Source organism: Bubalus kerabau, chromosome 5, assembly GCF_029407905.1.
Source record: "Bubalus kerabau isolate K-KA32 ecotype Philippines breed swamp buffalo chromosome 5, PCC_UOA_SB_1v2, whole genome shotgun sequence".
Taxonomy (NCBI): domain Eukaryota; kingdom Metazoa; phylum Chordata; class Mammalia; order Artiodactyla; family Bovidae; genus Bubalus; species Bubalus kerabau.
This window is the reverse complement of record NC_073628.1, coordinates 11381550-11399664: the sequence shown is the minus strand read 5'-3', so window position 1 is coordinate 11399664 and position 18115 is coordinate 11381550. Positions and strand designations below refer to the sequence as shown.

General features: G+C 50.8%; 2 protein-coding genes across 2 annotated transcripts in view; one reads left to right on the top strand and one right to left on the bottom strand.

Moving 5' to 3' along the window:
• Nucleotides 1-18115, top strand: part of SDHAF2 (succinate dehydrogenase complex assembly factor 2) — a 188821-nt gene that overhangs the window by 32722 nt on the left and 137984 nt on the right. The window lies entirely within an intron of this gene.
• VWCE (von Willebrand factor C and EGF domains) overlaps nt 1-18115 on the bottom strand; it is a 31051-nt gene that overhangs the window by 3780 nt on the left and 9156 nt on the right. The window contains exons 8-19 of the mRNA XM_055581105.1: nt 16235-16674; nt 16059-16152; nt 14517-14599; nt 12845-12932; nt 10900-10985; nt 9593-9710; nt 8629-8714; nt 6794-6890; nt 5245-5327; nt 3760-3850; nt 3594-3676; nt 3148-3238 (exon numbers count right to left, since the gene is read on the bottom strand). Coding sequence (XP_055437080.1) covers nt 3148-3238; nt 3594-3676; nt 3760-3850; nt 5245-5327; nt 6794-6890; nt 8629-8714; nt 9593-9710; nt 10900-10985; nt 12845-12932; nt 14517-14599; nt 16059-16152; nt 16235-16674 — 1440 coding nt within the window. The remainder of the gene's footprint in view (nt 1-3147; nt 3239-3593; nt 3677-3759; nt 3851-5244; nt 5328-6793; nt 6891-8628; nt 8715-9592; nt 9711-10899; nt 10986-12844; nt 12933-14516; nt 14600-16058; nt 16153-16234; nt 16675-18115) is intronic.

The following is an 18115-nucleotide window of genomic DNA, read 5'->3' as shown; positions in this document are numbered from 1 at the left end:
AATTAAATTCAAAACACACAGTGTAGAGTTGGTGGGTAAATGGGGAACCAGTTACATCCATTTCTGTAAGCTTCCTCTTTCTCCAGAACCCCATCTGGTAACATGCTGTCACGCCGTGGGAATCACCAAACAACTCCTGACACCCTGTGACACAGTTACTCCACCTATTAACCACAGGGTCTGAACACAACTCACGAAATTTGGGAAAAAATAGTGTCTGACCAAAGATGTTTCACAGTAGGTCCATTGTGGGTACAAAAAGAAGAAGAAGAAGAAAACCACCGAAATGTCAACCAAAGCCGCAAGGGGCAAGGAAACCACAACATTCGGGAGCTTTTTAAATGGCCAACTGTGGGCTACATGAATTCTCTGAAACTGTGTGGTGGCTCCTAGTGGTAAAGAACTCGTCTGTCAATGCAGGAGACATAAGAGATGTGAATTCAATCCCTGGATCAGGACAATCCTCTGAAGGAAGGCATGGCAACCCAGCCAGTATTCTTGCCTGGAGAATCCCATGGACAGAGGAGCCTGGCAGGCTACAGTTCATAGAGTCGAAAAGAAGCAACTTAGCATACACACAGGCACGTGTTACAGTAGGATGTCCATGTCTCATTTATACTTCTGCAAAAAGATCTACATGGATGAACACTCATGACATAGAGCTCATAATAATGTCCAGGAGTTAATGCAGCAGAGTAGCTAAAAGCATTGACTCTGGGCTCAAATCCCAGCTCTACTGCCAACCAGCTGTGTGACCCTGAGCACCTCATTTCATCTCTCTGTGCCTCAGTTTCCTCACCTGGAAAATGGGGATGCTAAGAGTGCTGATGGGCCTTCCCAGGTGGCTAGTGGTAAAAAACCCATCTACCAATGCCGGAGATGAAAGAGACATGGGTTCGATCTCTGGGTCGGGAAGAAGCCCTGGAGGAGGGCATGGCAACCCACCCAGTATTACCTGGAGAATCCCATGGACAAAGGAGCCTAGCAGGCTACAATCCATAGGGTTGCAAACAGTCGGATACAACTGAAGTGACTTAGCACATACAAGAGTACCTATCACAAAGACTTGCTGTGAACAGGGGATGAAACAACACATATGAAAACAGACAGATGGCCAGCACAGGAAAAGATAATCAACATAACTAATCACTGGGGAAATGCAAATCAAAACCACAATGAGATGCCATCTCACACCTGTTAGAATGGCGATTGTCACAAAGACAAGAGATAAGAAGCATTGGTGAGGATGTGGAGAAAAGGAAACCCTCATGCACTGTTGGTGGGAATGTAAACTGGTACAGAAACTGATATAGCCATTGCGTTAAACAATATGGAGGTTTCTCAAAAACCGAAAACTAGAACTACCATACGATCCAGCAATCCCACACCTGGGTATGCGTGCGTGCTCAGTTGCTCAGTCTGACTCTTTGCAACCCTGTGGACTGCAGCCCGCCAGGCTCCTCTGTCCATGGGGATTTTCCAGGCAAGAATACTGGAGTGGGTTGCCATGCCCTCCTCCAGGAGATCTTCCCAACCCAGGGATTGAACCCAAATCTCCTGCATTGCAGGTGCATTCTTTAACAGCTAAGCTACCAGTGAAGCCTATGCCCGGCTATATATCCAAAGAAAATGAAAACTCTAATTCAAAAAGATATATGCATCTCCAGATTGGTTGCAGTATTATTTCAATAGCCAAGACATGGGAACAACCTAAGTATCCATCAATAGATAAAGATAAACATGGATAAGTATGTGGTGTGTGCATATATATATATCAGTTCAGTTCAGTCGCTCAGTTGTGTCCAACTCTGCAACCCCATGGACTGCAGCACACCAGGCTTCCCTGTCCTTCACCATCTCCTGAGTTTGCTGAAACTCACATCCATCAAGTCGGTAATGTCATCCAACCATCTCATTCTCTGTCATCCCCTTCTCCTCCTGCCTTCAGTCTTTCCCAGCATCAGGGTCTATACATATACATATATATATATATATATATACACACACTTATGTTAATAGGGAGGAGGGAGGAGGGTTCAGGATGGGGAACACATGTATACCTGTGGCGGATTCATTTTGATATTTGGCAAAACTAATACAGTTATGTAAAGTTTAAAAATAAAATTAAAAAAATAAATAAATAAATAAAAAATAAAATAAAAAAAATTAAAAAAATATATATATATATATAATGGAATATTACTCAACAACAGAAAAGAATGAAATCTTACTATTTGCAACAATGTGGATGGATCTAGAAAGTATATGCTAAATGAATATATCAGAGAAAGATAAATATCATATAATTTCCCTTATATATGGAATCATTTTTAAAAAGCTGAGCTCACTAATACAGAGAACAGATCAGTGGTTGACAGAGATGGGAGGTGAGAGATGGTCACAATGGGTGAAGGCGATCAGAAGGTGCAAATTTTCAGTTATGAAATAAATAAGTCATGGTGATATACTGTACAATATAACTATAGTTATAAATCCTGTATTGAAATATTATATTTCAAAGTTGCTAAGAGATTAGACTTTAGAAGTTCTCATCACAAGAAAAACATTGTAACTGCGTGTAGGGAGACATTCACTAGACTTCCTCTGGTGATCTTTTCACAATATACAAAATATCAAATCATTATGCCGTACACCTGAAACAAAAATATCAGGTGTTGTGTCAATTATACATCAACTAAAAAAAAATATGATGTTCCCTGATAAATAAAGGGTACTCAATACATATTAGCAATTATTCTTCTGCAAAATTGATTCAGTTCCTAAATTCTAACTTTTAGAGAAAGGATTTAGAAAACAGAGGGAAAAAAAGAAAAAACACAAAGAAAAAAAATAGAAAGCAGGGGAAGAGACTGAGAAAGGAGGAAATGAAGAAAAAGGAACAGTAAACACATCTGACGGCATGGCACAGTGGAGAATAAGGAGCACCGACGCGGATCAGCACACAGGTCAGCGAGCCCAGGCGTGGGCCCGGGCGCACCATGAGCCAGCTGTGTGACCTTAGGTGGGCCAATTCCCTCTCTGAGCCTGGGTTTGTCACATCCAGCCCGGAATAAGTTCTGTGTTTCTGAGAAGAGCAGAGTGGAAAAAAGACGGTGATGAGACTCCAGGTCACAGAGGCCCGCCTACCTGGACAGGAGGAGCAGCAGTCCCTGCGGGGCATGGTGCGGTCCGAGCAAGCCTGCTGGCAGGACACCTTCTCGCAGGTAACCTCTCCCAGCTGGGGAAACAGAAGGAGACGGGTGAGAAGCCCAGAGCATCTCACCTGCCCAGAGCAGCACCCTCAAGGAACTCGTACACCAGCAGCTGGACCCACAGAAAGATCTTAGGCAGAAGCTGCAGGGTCTGGTCCTCACCTGAACAACAGGTGAAGCCGGACCTGGCGGGGAAACCTTAAGGAAACTACGCAGGCAGAGGATACTGTCAAACCCAAAGGTATTCCCACAGGTAAAGCTGCATAACAGCGGGTGGAAGACGGGTGTACACTGGCTAAGAGGCTCCAGGTTTGGCAAAGGGACTAAAGGCTAGAAGCAGCCCCCAGCCGGGCAGCTCCAGGATCCCCAGGGCCAGCTCACCTGGCATACGCACTGGGTACAGGGCTCATCGTCCAAGGTGAACACTTGGCCGTTCCCCACCTTCCTCCCCTCGTAGTTGCAGTCTGTAGGGGGCAGCAGAGACAGGGGCTGTGAGAACCAAGGCCCACCAGGGAGTCCTGGAAGAGGGGCGGCTGGTCCCACTCACCTTGGCACACTGGACAGCACTCCCCATCAGGGTGGAAAGGGTAGGAGCAGGTGATGGGGCAGTCCACGGGCGAGCAGGCCACGGAGCCCAGCTGCAGGACACAGAAAACTCACAAGGCCCTTCGTTCTGGGGGCTGAAGGGACACTCGGGAATGACAGACCACACAGCCACTGAGTGCCCATGGGAGCCACCAAGGTCAGGCTAGGGGTCCATGGTGAGGGGACAGACCAAGTAGGAGCCTGTCCTCCTGCTAGAACACAAGCCCCCCGGGGCCAAGGGCCCGGCCTTGCCCTGAGAGCTCATCTGTCAACAGGTACCTGTTGAACAAGTCATGAACCGCCCAGGGAAGCTGAGCACCCAAAACTTAGGAAGGACTTCCCTGGTGGCTCAGCGGATAAGAATCTGCCTGCAAATGCAGGGTGCACGGGCTCAATCCCTAATCCTGGAAGAATCCACACGGCTTGGAGCAACTAAGCTCGTGCACGGCAACTGCTGAGCCTGTGTGCTGCAACTGCTGAAGCCTGTGTGCCTAGAGCCTGTGCCCTGCGACAAGAGAAGCCACCGCACTGAGAAATCCACGCGCTGCAACGAGAGTAGCCCCTGCTCGCCGCAACTAGAGAAAGCCCACGGGCAGCAGCAAAGACCCAGTGCAACCAAAGATTAATTAATTCATTAATTAATTTTTTTAATTTAGGAGAAAGGACCCAGAAGTCAAAGCTCCCCAACATAAACGGCTATGAATGAACAGGGTCACCCAGAGGCCAGGGATGTTCACCCCAAGTGTCTCAATCTTTTTTCAGCAGACCACCATCAACAAAGCCTCATCAGCATGAAACATATCCAGCATGACTAGCAATAAGGGCTTATTTTTCCATTTTCCAAATACCAAATGAAACTCCTGTCATTTAGACTGAGCTATGGCCTAGGTGATATGGCTTAAGGTAAACATGTGCTTTCTGAAAGAGATTCAGGTTGCTAGGATCAATTCCTGGCACCTCACTTGACTACTTATGGAGTCTTGAGTAAATGACTGTCTCTCTGTGCCTGGTTTTCTCACCCAGCAGCTGGGGACGGCAGTGCTGCCCACCTCATAGGCTTCCCTGGGGATTAACTGAGTTTGTGTTGAGCTCAGGGACGGGCTCAGAAACGTGAGTATATTAAAGATTCCATGCAGAGTCCTGGGCTTTCATTCCTCACCTTCACCCTCACGGAGAACTTTGGGCCACACTTTATACCTTAAGGCCCCCGCCCAGACCCTCCCTGGTCACCCAGAAGCAGAGGAGGTTTGCTGGGCAGGGATAAAAGTATTTCTCTGGCCTTGGGTGAAGATTCACCCCGGGCAGGGCTGGAGGGAGCCGCCTTTCACCGAGACCCGGAAGCGACCCTTCTCTTGGAAGTCTCTGGATGTTTGCCTCCAGAGTTCAAGAGCTGGTGGCAGTTCCTGGGGAGCTTCTACAGACGGGGACTGGGTCAGGGTGGTCGTACCAGGCAGATGCAGCTCAGGCATGGGTCCAGCACGGACGGGAAGGTCTGGTTGTTGTAGAAGATTCTGCCTGTGTAGGTACAGCCTGCCAGAGAGAGCACGTGGTGAGGGCTGGCCAGGGGGCAGGGGAAGGGGTGCGGGGAGGGGGTGCGGTGTCCAGCCTTCACCAGGGCCAAAGTCCAAGGCCTATCCAGGCAGCAAAGGTCAGGCCAACGGGCTCTGCAGGCACTTGCCCAGGGGACGGGGGAAGGGACAGAACACACTCCTGGATCGGTTGCTGACTTTTTTCTCACTGGATTCAGCAAAGGGATCACAGTGTCTTCACTTCAGGGGTCTCACCTGGGCAAGGGGGCCGTTCCTCCTACCCCTCACCAGGCAGGATCAGGATGAAGGACTCGGAGACTCAACCAACCTGTGTGCCACAGCCAACCTGTCTGCTCCTCTGCACTCAGCCAAACCTCAAACCCCACCCTCCAGGAGGGTCCCCCACAGCTCCCCTCTCTGCTTCCCGAAGCCTGCAGAGGCCCGCCTGAGGGTGGCCACCTTGATGATATTTATCCCATGTTAGTCACTCAGTCATGTCCGACTCTTTGTGACCCCATGGGCTGTAGCCCACCAGGCTCCTCTGTCCATGGGATTCTCCAGGCAAGAACACCGGAGTGAGTTGCCATGCCCTTCTCCAGGGGATCTTCCCAACCCAGGAATTGAGCCTGGGTCTCCTGAACTGCAGGCAGATTCTTTACCATCTGAACCACTAGGGAAGCCCCTTTATCCCACACAAGTAAGTATAAAAAAGCAGGTGATGGGACAGTAGAGAAACATTTTATAAGAAAAATTATATAGGAAATTCCCTGGCAGTTCAGTGGCTAGGACGCTGTGTTTTCACTATCAAGGGTACAGCTTCAATCACTGGTTGAAGATTTCACAAGCTGTGTGGCACAGTTAAAAAAAAAAAAGAAAAATATGTAATATATATCTATGATATGCTATGTATCTATGACATGATAGATACATAGATGTATGTTATAGATACATTATAGAGATAGAGATACATAGATATTGATGTTATATCATGAAGAGAGACTGGAAAGACAAAACCATAAAGTTAAAAGTGGTAATGGTTGCTTTTTAATTTTTTCCTTTGCTGTCTGTATTTTCTAAATGTTCTATAACAAAATGTTACTTGTGAAATGATGGAAAAGGTGAAAATTACTATTAAAATATAAATGATCACTTTAATTTCCTCTCCCTGTTCTCCATCTGTCTCACAGGGATGTTCGTTTATCACCCCACCTAGGCTGCAAGCTCTGCACATTTTTATATCTGCTTCCAGCACCCAGATGGAGCTTCCTTTGGGCAAACCGTTTTCCGTCCCTGAGCCCCAGTTTCCTCATCTCTAAAATGGGGTTGCCCCATGGATGTGTTGCAAGGACAAGCAGAGATGAAGCAGGGGTGGTGCTCTGCACAGAGAAGCCTGGTGCAGGGTGAGCCTGGATGCGGGGACTGGGGGTTCTATGCTGCTCCACCCCCCACCCCAAGACAGAACATTACCTGCCGAACAGTCTGGGCAGCACTGTCCAGGGATTCGAATCGGGTGAGGGCAGGAGTCCACACAGTCTGTCCTCTTGCAGCTCACTGAGCCATCTGCCTGGAGGAAGGAATAACTTCACCAAGACCCCACTTGCCACACCAGTACCCACCTCCCCACCCTACTCCACCCTGCCAGTCCCCCAAAAGAAAGGGCAGTGCTGTGAATTGGCCAGGACCTGGCCTAAGTAAGGGGCATCACAATGCAGCTAGGAGGTGTCAGGGTTCCCCAAAAGAGAACCAGCTACTTGGGAGAGGGGGCTTGAGCCTTCCAGAAAGCCTTCCCATACCCCAGAGGGGGAAGGTCAGAGCTGGGGTTCTGGTCTCCTCAGCTTCCCATCCCTTCCCCCAACAGCCAAGGCTGTGCCACGACCCCATCCAAATTCTTCTGTCAGCGTTTCCCTGAAACCCTGGCTCACCCCAAACCTACGGAGTACAATAAAATCCTATTTTTATAGAAAGCTATTCCACCGGAAATGTCTTTCAGAAGATGAAAGCGCCGTACACAGTTTCTTTTCTTTCAAAAGAGGCTGAAGTTTTGTGTGATTTTCTTGTAATATGAGTGCCCTAGATCAGTCCTGAAGGAGAAAAAAGGCAGCGGAGGTAACTTTCCTCCCCACTCTAATTCCAACCAAGTGTTTCCAAGTTTTGTGAGAGTCTAAGGCCTTTTAACAAATGGTGCATCAAGAGGATGTGAAGGCCGTGCTTCTCACGAGCTGGTGTACACCCAAGTCACCCAGGGATTAAAATGCAGATGCTGAGTCCAAGGTCTGGGAAGCTAGAACCAAGGTTCTACCAGGCTCCCCAGCGATGCTGATGACACAGCCAGTGTGTACATGCGTGCTGAGTCGCTTCAGTCGTGTCCACCTCTTTGTAACCCTATAGACTGTAGCCCGCCAGGCTCCTCTGTCCATGGGATTCTCCAGGCAAGAATACTGGAGTGGGTTGCCATTCCCTCCTCCAGGGGATCTTCCCAACCTAGGAATCGAACCAGCATCTTTTATGTCTCCTGCATTGGCAGGCAAGTTCTTTACCACGAGCACCACTGGGAAGCCCACAGCCAGTGCAGGGACCTCATTTTTAAAAAATAAAATTCAAAGGGACTAAAAATTCTTTCAAAGTAGAGAGGAAACTGGGGACTTCCCTGGAGGTCCTATGGTTAAGACTTGTCACTTCCACTACAGGGGGCATGGGTTTGATCCCTGGTCAGGAACTAAGATCCCAGATGCCAGATGGTGCAGACAAAAAAAATTTTTTTAATATTTTTTAAAGTAGAAAGGAAAGCCAACCTGTACTCAAACAGGAGCTAAAACAATTGTGCTGGTAAATAGCTGTGTTTGCATTTCTGTTGATCTGACTCTCAAACTCACACACCCTCACCTTATCCATTTCTGAAGAGGTGAGGTCATAGGATTGATGTTAATGAAAGAAGCATCACGGTTGCACAGAAAAGGCCTGAGCTACTGGGCCTCGGGCTGCCTGGCTCCCTTTGTTAATCCTGTCCATGAAAAACCTGTTCCCATGAATCCTAGTTCTGACTCCTTAGGCCAGCGGGTCCCCTCACACGCACCATGGTCACATTCCACTCTTACGACAGACAGACTGCCAAGCTCTGCCGTCCTGAAAATCTACGGAGGACAAAATAACCTGGGTCCAAGCTCTTCTACAAAAACAGGAGCTGACAGCATGGAAGGGAGACGGGGACAGGGCCTGACATGGCCCCCTTCTGCAGAGGCAGCTGTGCTGGCCGGGGCGGGGAGGAGGGGAAAGCAGCTGAAGGCGCGCAGGTTGTCATTCACCTGGCAGATGCATAACTCACAGGGATCACCGGGAGACCAGATCTGTCCAACCGGAAACTCAACCCCGTTGTCATCGAGAGAGCAGCCTGGCGGGGGACAGCGGGAGAGAAAGGACAAGTGGGCAGAAGTGCCAAGGAGTGGCCTTGATGCCCGAGGGACCCACAGCACCACCCGGTGAGGACAGACAGACGCCTCTGCTCACTCGCACTGTGTCCATGCAGCCACCTGCCCCAGCAGCTGCCGCCTGGCTCCCCGTGTTAGTCAATTTCTTCCCTCCCAGCATGCACCTGGTATACACGGGCACACACACACAAAGGTACATGTCCATACATATCCATGAACACACCCATTCACACACAGAGACACACTCATATGGGTACAACAGACACACGACACAAACACACAACGGAAAAATGGTACAGATGAACCGATTTCCAGGTCAGGCACGGAGAGCGGACATGTGGACCCAGGGTGTGAGGGGAGGGTGGGACAAGCTGGGAGAGTGGCACTGACATATATGTATGTCTACACTGCCGCATGCAAAACAGGTAACCAGGGGGACCTTCTGCATGCTCAGGGAGCTCAGCTCGGTGCTCTATGATGTCCTAGAGGGGTGGAATGGGGGTGGGGTGGGAGGGAGGTCCAAGAGGGAAGGGGATATATGTATACATATAGCTGATTGACTTTATCGTACAGCAGAAAGTAACACAACATTGTAAAGCAATTATACTCAATAAAACACACCGATAGCCCTCACAGACAACATGTACACAAACTCACACACAGATGCTACTCATATACAAACTTAAAACACACCAACAGACACACTCACAGACACACACACACATGCTTACAGAGCACATACACACATATGAGTCTCAGCGGGTGAAGCTCAGCCTCCTCCCCCTCCGCTTCCAGGTCTGGTGCTGGATGCGGCCTGGGATGCAGGCTGGGTGGCCCTTACCTGTCATGGGCACGGGTTCCCTGCAGGCATAGCAGCACTGCCCGGGGCCCAGCCACCACTCCTCGCGGGGGCAGTCCAGTTCCGGACATGGCGTGAAGGAACATTCCACCTCCCCGTTCTGGAAGAGAATCAAAGGCACGAACCAGGGAGGGGCAAGAGAAGGCCAGCAGGCTGCCATCTCCTCCCCCGAAGGTGACAGATGTCCAGGGGGCAAGAGGGGAAGGAAGGGTGAGTCCTTCCCTGGGGGCTGGGAGTCAGGCTGGGAGAGGGTCTCTGGAACATGTCGACTGTGTGGCTGCAGGGTCCCAGGCTGCCCTAGCTGCAGCCTCCAGCACCTCTTCCCCTCACCTCTCCAACAGCTTTCTGCTCCGACTCCAAACCCACTCTCACCTGCAGCCACAGAACCTTCTCGTGCACCAATCTGATTGTACCCCTCCATCACTTAAAACCCGACAGCTCTGCAAAGTCCAAACCCTCTGCCTGGCAGGCAAAGCCTTTCCTGACTGAGTCTGAAGCAGAGGCTGTCACCCCACATACAGTCCCTGTCGGTCCCCTAGGCACTGCCCTTGGCCGATGGGGACAGCGTCCTCCGGGTTCCTTCCCCCTACACTCCCTAGGAAGCAAGGGACTATATACAACCACCTGATGCTGGGGGTGTAAGAGCCCAGCTCCCTGGCCTCTGGACACACCCACCTCCTTGGTGTCCTCCCACTCCAGAGCTCCCCATGGGATCAGCCCGAGACCCCGTCTCCACGTGGTCCCTTCACCCGCCTGACCTGCTTCCCTGGCCAGTTCCTCCTGAGAGCACCACCGCCAGAAAACCACTTACACAAGAGGCCCACCCCAGGCCCTGCTTCTTGGAACCCAGCCCAAACAGGATCCCTGCCTCGGCTGCATCTCCAGTCCCTCTTGCCATCTGGCCTCCAGCCAGAATGAACACCACCAGGCCTCAGACTATGCCATACTCTCTCCCGCCTCCAGCCTTCTGCTCACACTGTGCCCTCTGCCAGGCACACCACTGCCCGCCCAGCTGTGGGCCTCCTGATGAAGGGACCCGAGGCCACCCTGTGCTCGGCTGTGGCCCCAGGACTCAGCACTGTCCCAGGTGCACAATAGGTGCTCTATAATAACGCTAAAGGACAACCTTCAAGGAGACTGCGGGAAGGCCTTGGGGAATGCTAAGGTCCCTTTAGTCTCTTTCCTGCCTCGGATTCCCCTTTGCTGTCCAGTGTCTCCTCTTCTCCCAGTCAAGGGCTCCTGGGAAAGCCCTGTGCCCCTGCCCATCACCCACCAACTCAGCCCCCTACCTGGCAGACACAGGTGGTACACTCATCACCACCCCCACTGAACACGGCCCCGTCTGCATACCACCGGCCGTGGAAATAGCATCTCACTGTGGAGGAAAAAGGAAGAGACAGCTCAAGGTCTTTGGGCAGCTAAAGAAACAGGTAAGGGGGTCTCTGGGAAGAAAATGCACCCCCACAATACTCCACGGCATGCCCAAACCCAAGAGCCCAACCACTGCTACCCTCAACTATTAATAAAATTAGATCGGTGCTTAAAAACTGGTGGAGAATGAAGCACACAAAATAAGGTCCCTAACCAAGAAGACAGGGAAGCCCTGAATAACTAAACAGTAAGTGGGACTTCCCTGGCAGTCCAGCGGTTGAGACTTCATCTTCCAACGCAGGGGGTGCAGGTTCAATGCCTGGCTGGGGAACTAAGATTCCACATGCCTCATGCCAAGAAATCAGAACCATAAAACAGATACAATACTGTAACAAATTCAATAAAGACTTTAAAAATGATCCACATTTTTTTTTTTTAATCTAAAAGAGTAAGAGAAAAGAAGAAATGAAAAACGAGGGCCCCAGACACCTGCAGCCAGGTCTGGGAATGCCATCATTCCCTGGATAGGGTTGGGAAGGATTCAGTAAGAACCTCTTATCTGAACATCCCTCACCCCTGTTGGTAAAAAAACAACCTTAAAAACTGGCCAAGGCTCCACCTGGGTTCAGTCAGAGAGCACTGGGTTCAAATCCTAGCTTCTCAACTCGCTAGAGGCAAAATACTTAAGCTCTCCTAAGCCTCAGTTTTCTCATCTGTAGAATGGGGTTAACAGTTCCTACCTCAAAGGGAGCATATTGCCTATTCAAAAAATGTTTTAACTAAAAATAATATAACATTCAAAAGTTAAGAGGAAAAGCAGTATTTAATAACACTAGCTCTGAAGTCAGGTACACTTGAGAGCAAGCTCTGCTCCTTTACTAACTGGCATGTGCCTTTGGGCAGTGATGACCTCTCTGAGCCTCAGTTTCTCATCCATAAAATGGAGCTATGAGTAGTACTCCCTCAGGGCTGCACCACAGGGATTAATGAGATCAAGGGCTGGCAAGCACCCCACACAGCAGCGGCCCAGAGCCAGCAGTGACAGCCATGATGTCATCTCAGGAAAGAGAAGCACATTTTAACAAAGAACCGACTCATGAGTGGGGCAAGGGAGACCCCCTCCCAGTGTCGGGACAGAGCCATGCCAAGGGTGGACCCAAACCCCTTCCTGTCAGGGTTGAACACACCACCCCTGTCTGGGGGCAGGCCAGGCTCTGAGCCCAACCTAGCATCCAAACTGCTGTGTACACAGTAGGTGCTCAATTAAAACTGGCACTTTGAGACTTCCCTGGTGGTCCAAGGGACCATACTTTCCCTAATTAAGACTTCGCCTTCCAATGCACAGGGAACAGGTTCGATCCCTGGTGCCCTAGTTGGGGAATTAAGATCCCTCATGCCAGGTGATGCAGCAAAAAAAAAAAAAAAAAAAAAAAACAGCACCCTAAAATGCTTCACTCAATCTGAGTTTCTAAAGCAGAAATCAATGCTCCTGCTCTCTCCTATGCTCAGTTCAGTTCAGTTCAGTCGCTCAGTCGTGTCCAACTCTTTGCGACCCCATGGACTGCAGCACACCAGGCTTCCCTGTACATCACCAACTCCCGGAGCTTACTCAAACTCATGTCCATAGAGTTGGTGATGCCATCTAACCATCTCATCCTCTGTACTCTGCTGCTGCTGCTGCTAAGTCGCTTCAGTCGTGTCCAACTCTGTGCGACCCCATGGACTGCAGCCTACCAGGCTTCTCCGTCCATGGGATTCTCCAGGCAAGAACACTGTGCTCACTCCCCCTCAAAAAAAACATACTCAAAGTACACCCCTCCACCCTCACCTACACTGCCATCCTCACCCCGCAGAGTCCCTTACCTGGGATGCAAGTACAGCAGTCCGACTTCGGGGAGGCCTGGCAGGGGTCGGGGGGACACTCGGGGGAGATGCAGGATACATTTCCAGCCTGGGGAGGTGAGAGGTGGAGTGGAGGGGGGAGGATGGACCGTCAGGTCCATCAGAACCAGCTCGCTCCCTATTTCACATCATCCACAGGACTCCTCTCCCACACGAAAGTCTCCTAAAGGAAGCCATCCGAGACCTTTAAATGCCAGCATGGACACAAACGGATGCAGGCAGGGACCCAGTAGCAGGGTTTATTATGATGTTGGTTTCCAATATTCCCCTTTCCAAGACGAGGGGCAGAACAGAAAGCAGAGCATGCTGCCTTCTTCATGAAAATGGACGAGCCTAGACCCCCATGGTACTGTTCCCCATGGCATCCTCCCATGGCATTCCCCCATGGCACTTCCCCACCATGGCATTGTCCCCATTGATCACCCCCACGGCATTCCTTCCCATGGAACTGCCTCCCCATGACATTCCCTCCCATGGCACTGCCCCCTATGCCATTCCATCCTATAGCATTCGGAAGCTCTTGGAAGAATGCTAGGCAGTGAGGAAGAGGTTACTCCACGTTCCTGTGCATCTGAGTTTTGAACCAAGTCACTGATACTGGCCAGAGAATTAAATTTAAAACTCAATTTTCAAAAACTGAAGCTAAGACCAAAAAAAGGTCCCCAGTTTTGGAGTCAGCCAGACCTGAGGCCCAGGGTTTGCTCCTCCTACTTTGGGCAGAGCATATCACCTCTGAGCCTCTGTCTCCCTACCTGTGAGAAGAGCCAGGGTTGTTGAGGATTGCGTGAGATGCGATCAGGCACAAAAGTGCTTGGTCACTACAAGAGTGTGGCACATGGGAAGGGCTCAGTAAGGGTGGTGGCAGCGGTCTACGTGCCACCCCTCCCCCATTTTACATTGCAGCTCCATCATCCCTGACAGGCTGGGGCCACTTTTAAAGATGATCAGAGGCAGTGAGGATTGGTGGGCAGAGCCTAGGTTTGGACACAGACAGACCTTGGCTCAAATTCCAGTTCTGTCACCTCCCAGCCTCAGTCTTTGCATCTGTAGAATGGGGACAGTAAAGCCAACCCTGAAGAGCTGCCAGGAGCCTCAGGTGAGGAACTAGATGGAAAGTACCAAGCCCCCAGACTTGTGCACACTGGGTGCTCGTGAGCCAGTCTTCAGGACAGCACCTGATTGCGTCTGGCGCATAGTAGGAGCTTAATAACTATTCTTGGAGGAGTGCACTTGCCTCTAGCAAAACGCTAACAAGCTGAGTCTGGTAACCAGCCTTCTCCCTCCGCGTGTGGACACCTTTATTGTGCCGGCAAATATTTTGCCTGGAGAGAAAAACAGCCTCCCTGGTAGGAAGTTTCCAAAGGAGTACCCTCCCCTCCCCTTCCAAGACAGATGGACCCTGTTTGCCTGTTGGCTCTTTTCTGCTCAGCAGAAGCCTCCCTGACCCCACAGACTACTGCCTTCCCATCCCCCACACTTTGAAATGAGACAAGTTCCAACCCAAATCCACAGCCTGAGAGCTCTCCCTCCGTTCAACTAGCTCACCTTTAACATCCCGTCTTTCCCTCTTCCTCTAAAACCCCCAAAGGTTAAGAAAACACCCATGAGGCTTCAGGAAGCTTGGGATGCTCACCAGACAGACACAGACGGTGCAGTTTTGGTTAGGAGGTGAAAAAACGTCCCCTTCAGCCCGGACGACGCCACTGTGAAAACAGCCTTTGAAAGACAAACAGGAGTGGAGGCATCAAACCTCTTCAAAGGAGAGGAAGCTGGAGGTCTCGTTCCTTTTCCAGGCATAACGTACCCAGAACCTTCTCTCACTGGCTTGGATGCCTCAGCAGTGGCCAGATCTAGGTACTCAGAATTGTGGGGTCCTAAGACCCCTGGAAAACCACAGGAGACACCCACTTATGGTGCCCTGGGAAGGTCCTATTCATGTCTGATAAGCCCAGAAGTGTGTTGAAAGTATGGCCCTTTATTCTTATAAAGCAAGAAAGGCAGCCATACAGCCCCAGGTTCCAAACCTGGCCTGTCACCTGAGTAGCCTTGGACTTGGATGTGTCACTTAACCTCTCTGGGACTCGGTTGTCTTTTTTGTTAAATGGAAACACCACCACATGCCCTGCAGGGAACCTGGAAGGAGCCACAATGTAATGTAGACAGATGTAATGTAGACAGCAATTGACATTTCGGGCTTAGTACACAGTAGAGACACAGTAAAAGATAACAATCATCATTAAGAAAATCAGTGAGTTGCATTTTCCTTGTCACCCTTAGAAAGACCTTTTCACTGCTGCTCAAAGTACAGCAGCATCAGTATCTTATCACCAGGAGCTTCATAGAAATGTAACAGCTCAGGCCCCTCTCTACATCTTCTGAATGAGAATCTGCATTTTAACAAGATCCCCAGCAATTCATGTGCATGTGTGTGTGCTCATTTGCTCAGTCGTATCTGACTCTTTGCGACCCCATGGACTGTAGCCCGCCAGGCTCTTTTGTGCATGGAATTCTCCAGGCAAGAATACCGGAGTGGGTAGCCACTCCCTTGTCCAGGGGCTCTTCCTAACCCAGGGATAGAACCCAGGTCTCCCCCATTGCAGGCATAATCTTTTACCACTCAAGCCACCTAGGAAGCCCGCAATTCCTGTGCAGGGTGAGTTTTAAAGCACTCTGCTGAAGGACTTGTTATGATTTGAGGTCTTTATCCTAACAGCAATGAAAGCAAATTTTTAAAATTGTCAGCAGATAGTGGGAGGGAATCAGGAAAGCGATATAATTTATGAACAATTACTCTTCCTGCAGTTAGGAGGGGGATTGGGGCAGGAGAGGGGACTGCATATTGGGTCTGGAGAAACCTGCTGAATGAATGAATAAAGCTTAAAAAAGGATGTCCTTAAGATGAAACCTTCCCCTTGGGAACACAGATACCAGTGGTTCTCAAAGTGTGGTCCCTGGACCAACAGCATTAGCTTCACCTGGGAACTTGTGAGACAGGCAAATCCCCAGGACTTATCCTACACCTGATAAATCAGAAGCTCTGGGGGCTAGGCCCAGGGATCACCCTTCAGGTGATATATCAAAGTTAGATAACTGTCTTTCAGTTGCAGAAAGGCAGGAAAAAGGAAGAGGCAGGACCTTGCAGGAAACTCATAGCCTTCCCTGGACTGGCTCCCACCTGTACACGATGGGCAGCACCCTCCATCTCTGGAGGGAATCGGGTGGGAGCAAGCAGCTTCACACGTCACCTTTTCACAGGTCACCTCCCCATCCTAGAAGCAGAAACGGAAGTTCCAGCCACCACAAGGCCCCAGACACCAGACCAGGGAAACCCCAAGGACCCCTCACACCCACCTCACACCAGCACTGGGAACAGCCAGGCTCTGTCCAGCGGCTCCCTGACTCATACGTGGCCCCTAGGTGCCAACAGGCAGAGGGTCCTGGTGCCAGCCATGTGGTCTCGGGGCCCCTGGGCAAGGGAGGGGTCACCGCCGTCTTCTGGAGTTGTGCGGGAGGTCTGAGGGTTCCCAGCAGAGAGGGATGCGGCACGGGGGTGGCCACCGGGATGGACAGCAGCGGCGTCGGGGCAGAAGGGGAGGACGTGGACAGTGCAGGCGTGAGAGGTGGTGGTCGTGTGCTCCTGACTCCAGTCGGGGGCCCCGGAGCCCCGGAAGGAGGGCTGTGCCCAGGGGAGAGGGCGGGCCGGCCTGCCTCTGGAAGCAGCAGGAGCATCTTAGGAGGGTGCTGCAGAGGCTGCAGGATGGCAGATGGGGCCAGCACGGCTTTGGGGAAAGCTGAAACGGAAACACAGAAGGGTCTGGAAGGAGGCAGCAGGGGCAAGAGGTGAGATTTGCTGGGCGTGGACTTGGGTCCGCCATCACAAGGCACTGAACCTGGGTCAGTGTCTTCATCAGCAGGATGGGTCTAACACCAACAGCTGAACCTCAGACTAACGGGGCTGCAGTGACGATCAGGAGAGAAGACTGATGAAAAAGCACCAAACAAGCAAACTGAAGTTATGAGTTGGTGATGCTGGCGGTCAGAAGCTTCTGTTGCTGCTGCTGCTAAGTCACTTCAGTCGTGTCCAACTCTGTGCGACCCCACAGACGGAAGCCCACCAGGCTCCCCCGTCCCTGGGATTCTCCAGGCAAGAACACTGGAGTGGGTTGCCATTTCCTTCTCCCATGCATGAAAGCGAAAAGTGAAAGTGAAGTCGCTCAGTCATGTCCGACTCTTAGCGACCCCACGGACTGCAGCCCACCAGGCTCCTCCGTCCATGGGATTTTCCAGGCAAGAGTACTGGAGTGGGGTGCCATCGCCTTCTCCAGTCAGAAGCTTCGGCCACTGCCAAATCAGAGTCTTCTCCCTTCCCCTCCTGGCTGGCCACAGAGGAGACTCGGGACCCCTGAAGCCCTCAGGGATCCACCCTGGGAATGACCCTTCCCTACTTCTGGGTCCCGACAAGTTGGCAGTGTTTCCCCTGCTCCTTGACCCAGAGGGGGCTTCCCACGAGGAGATGCTGAGGCTCAGGAGAAGGAAGAGCCCAGGGTCCTCTCCGGTCCCACCCCAGACAGGCCAGCTTACAAGATGTTGCCTCCCCCAACACACACACACACACACTCACATACACTCTTAGGAAAGTACACATTTTCCCTGCAGATGGACACCAACTGCCCAACAGTCTGAAAGAGAGATCCGACCAACATGAGAGAGAAGAGGCAAATGTGGGGCAAAGGTAAGAGGAGAAAGAGGGAGTCACAAATCAGAGTGCGCCCTGGAGAAAACAGGCTGGGCAGGGAAGGGGAACCTGGGTGGCCGAGCTCAGACCAACACGGGCAGTCACACCATGGAAAACTGGCCTCTGGACTAGAAAGAACGCCTTGGATATTGACACGATATTACACAGACGTTTACAGGCATGCTGTTAAAGCATGGCAGAGAACTGACCCCACACTGTCCGAAGTGTCCCGCGAAGCCCAGGTTACTGGGACTCCCACATCAAAGGCTTCTCTGTCATTGATTGTTTTTTAGTGGGTTTTTTTCCCTTTATTATTTGGGGGAAAACAGTAGGGCTGGGGAAACAGTGAAAGGGAAATAAAAGGATGGGTAAAGGGGAAAGAGAGAAGATAAAAGGTCGGTGGTGGAAATAACAAAGAAGATGAACTGAAAAAAAAGTTCCTGCGGAAGGAAGAGGCACCCTGTCTTCCGCGCTTAGAAAGAGAAGCGGTAGGCTGA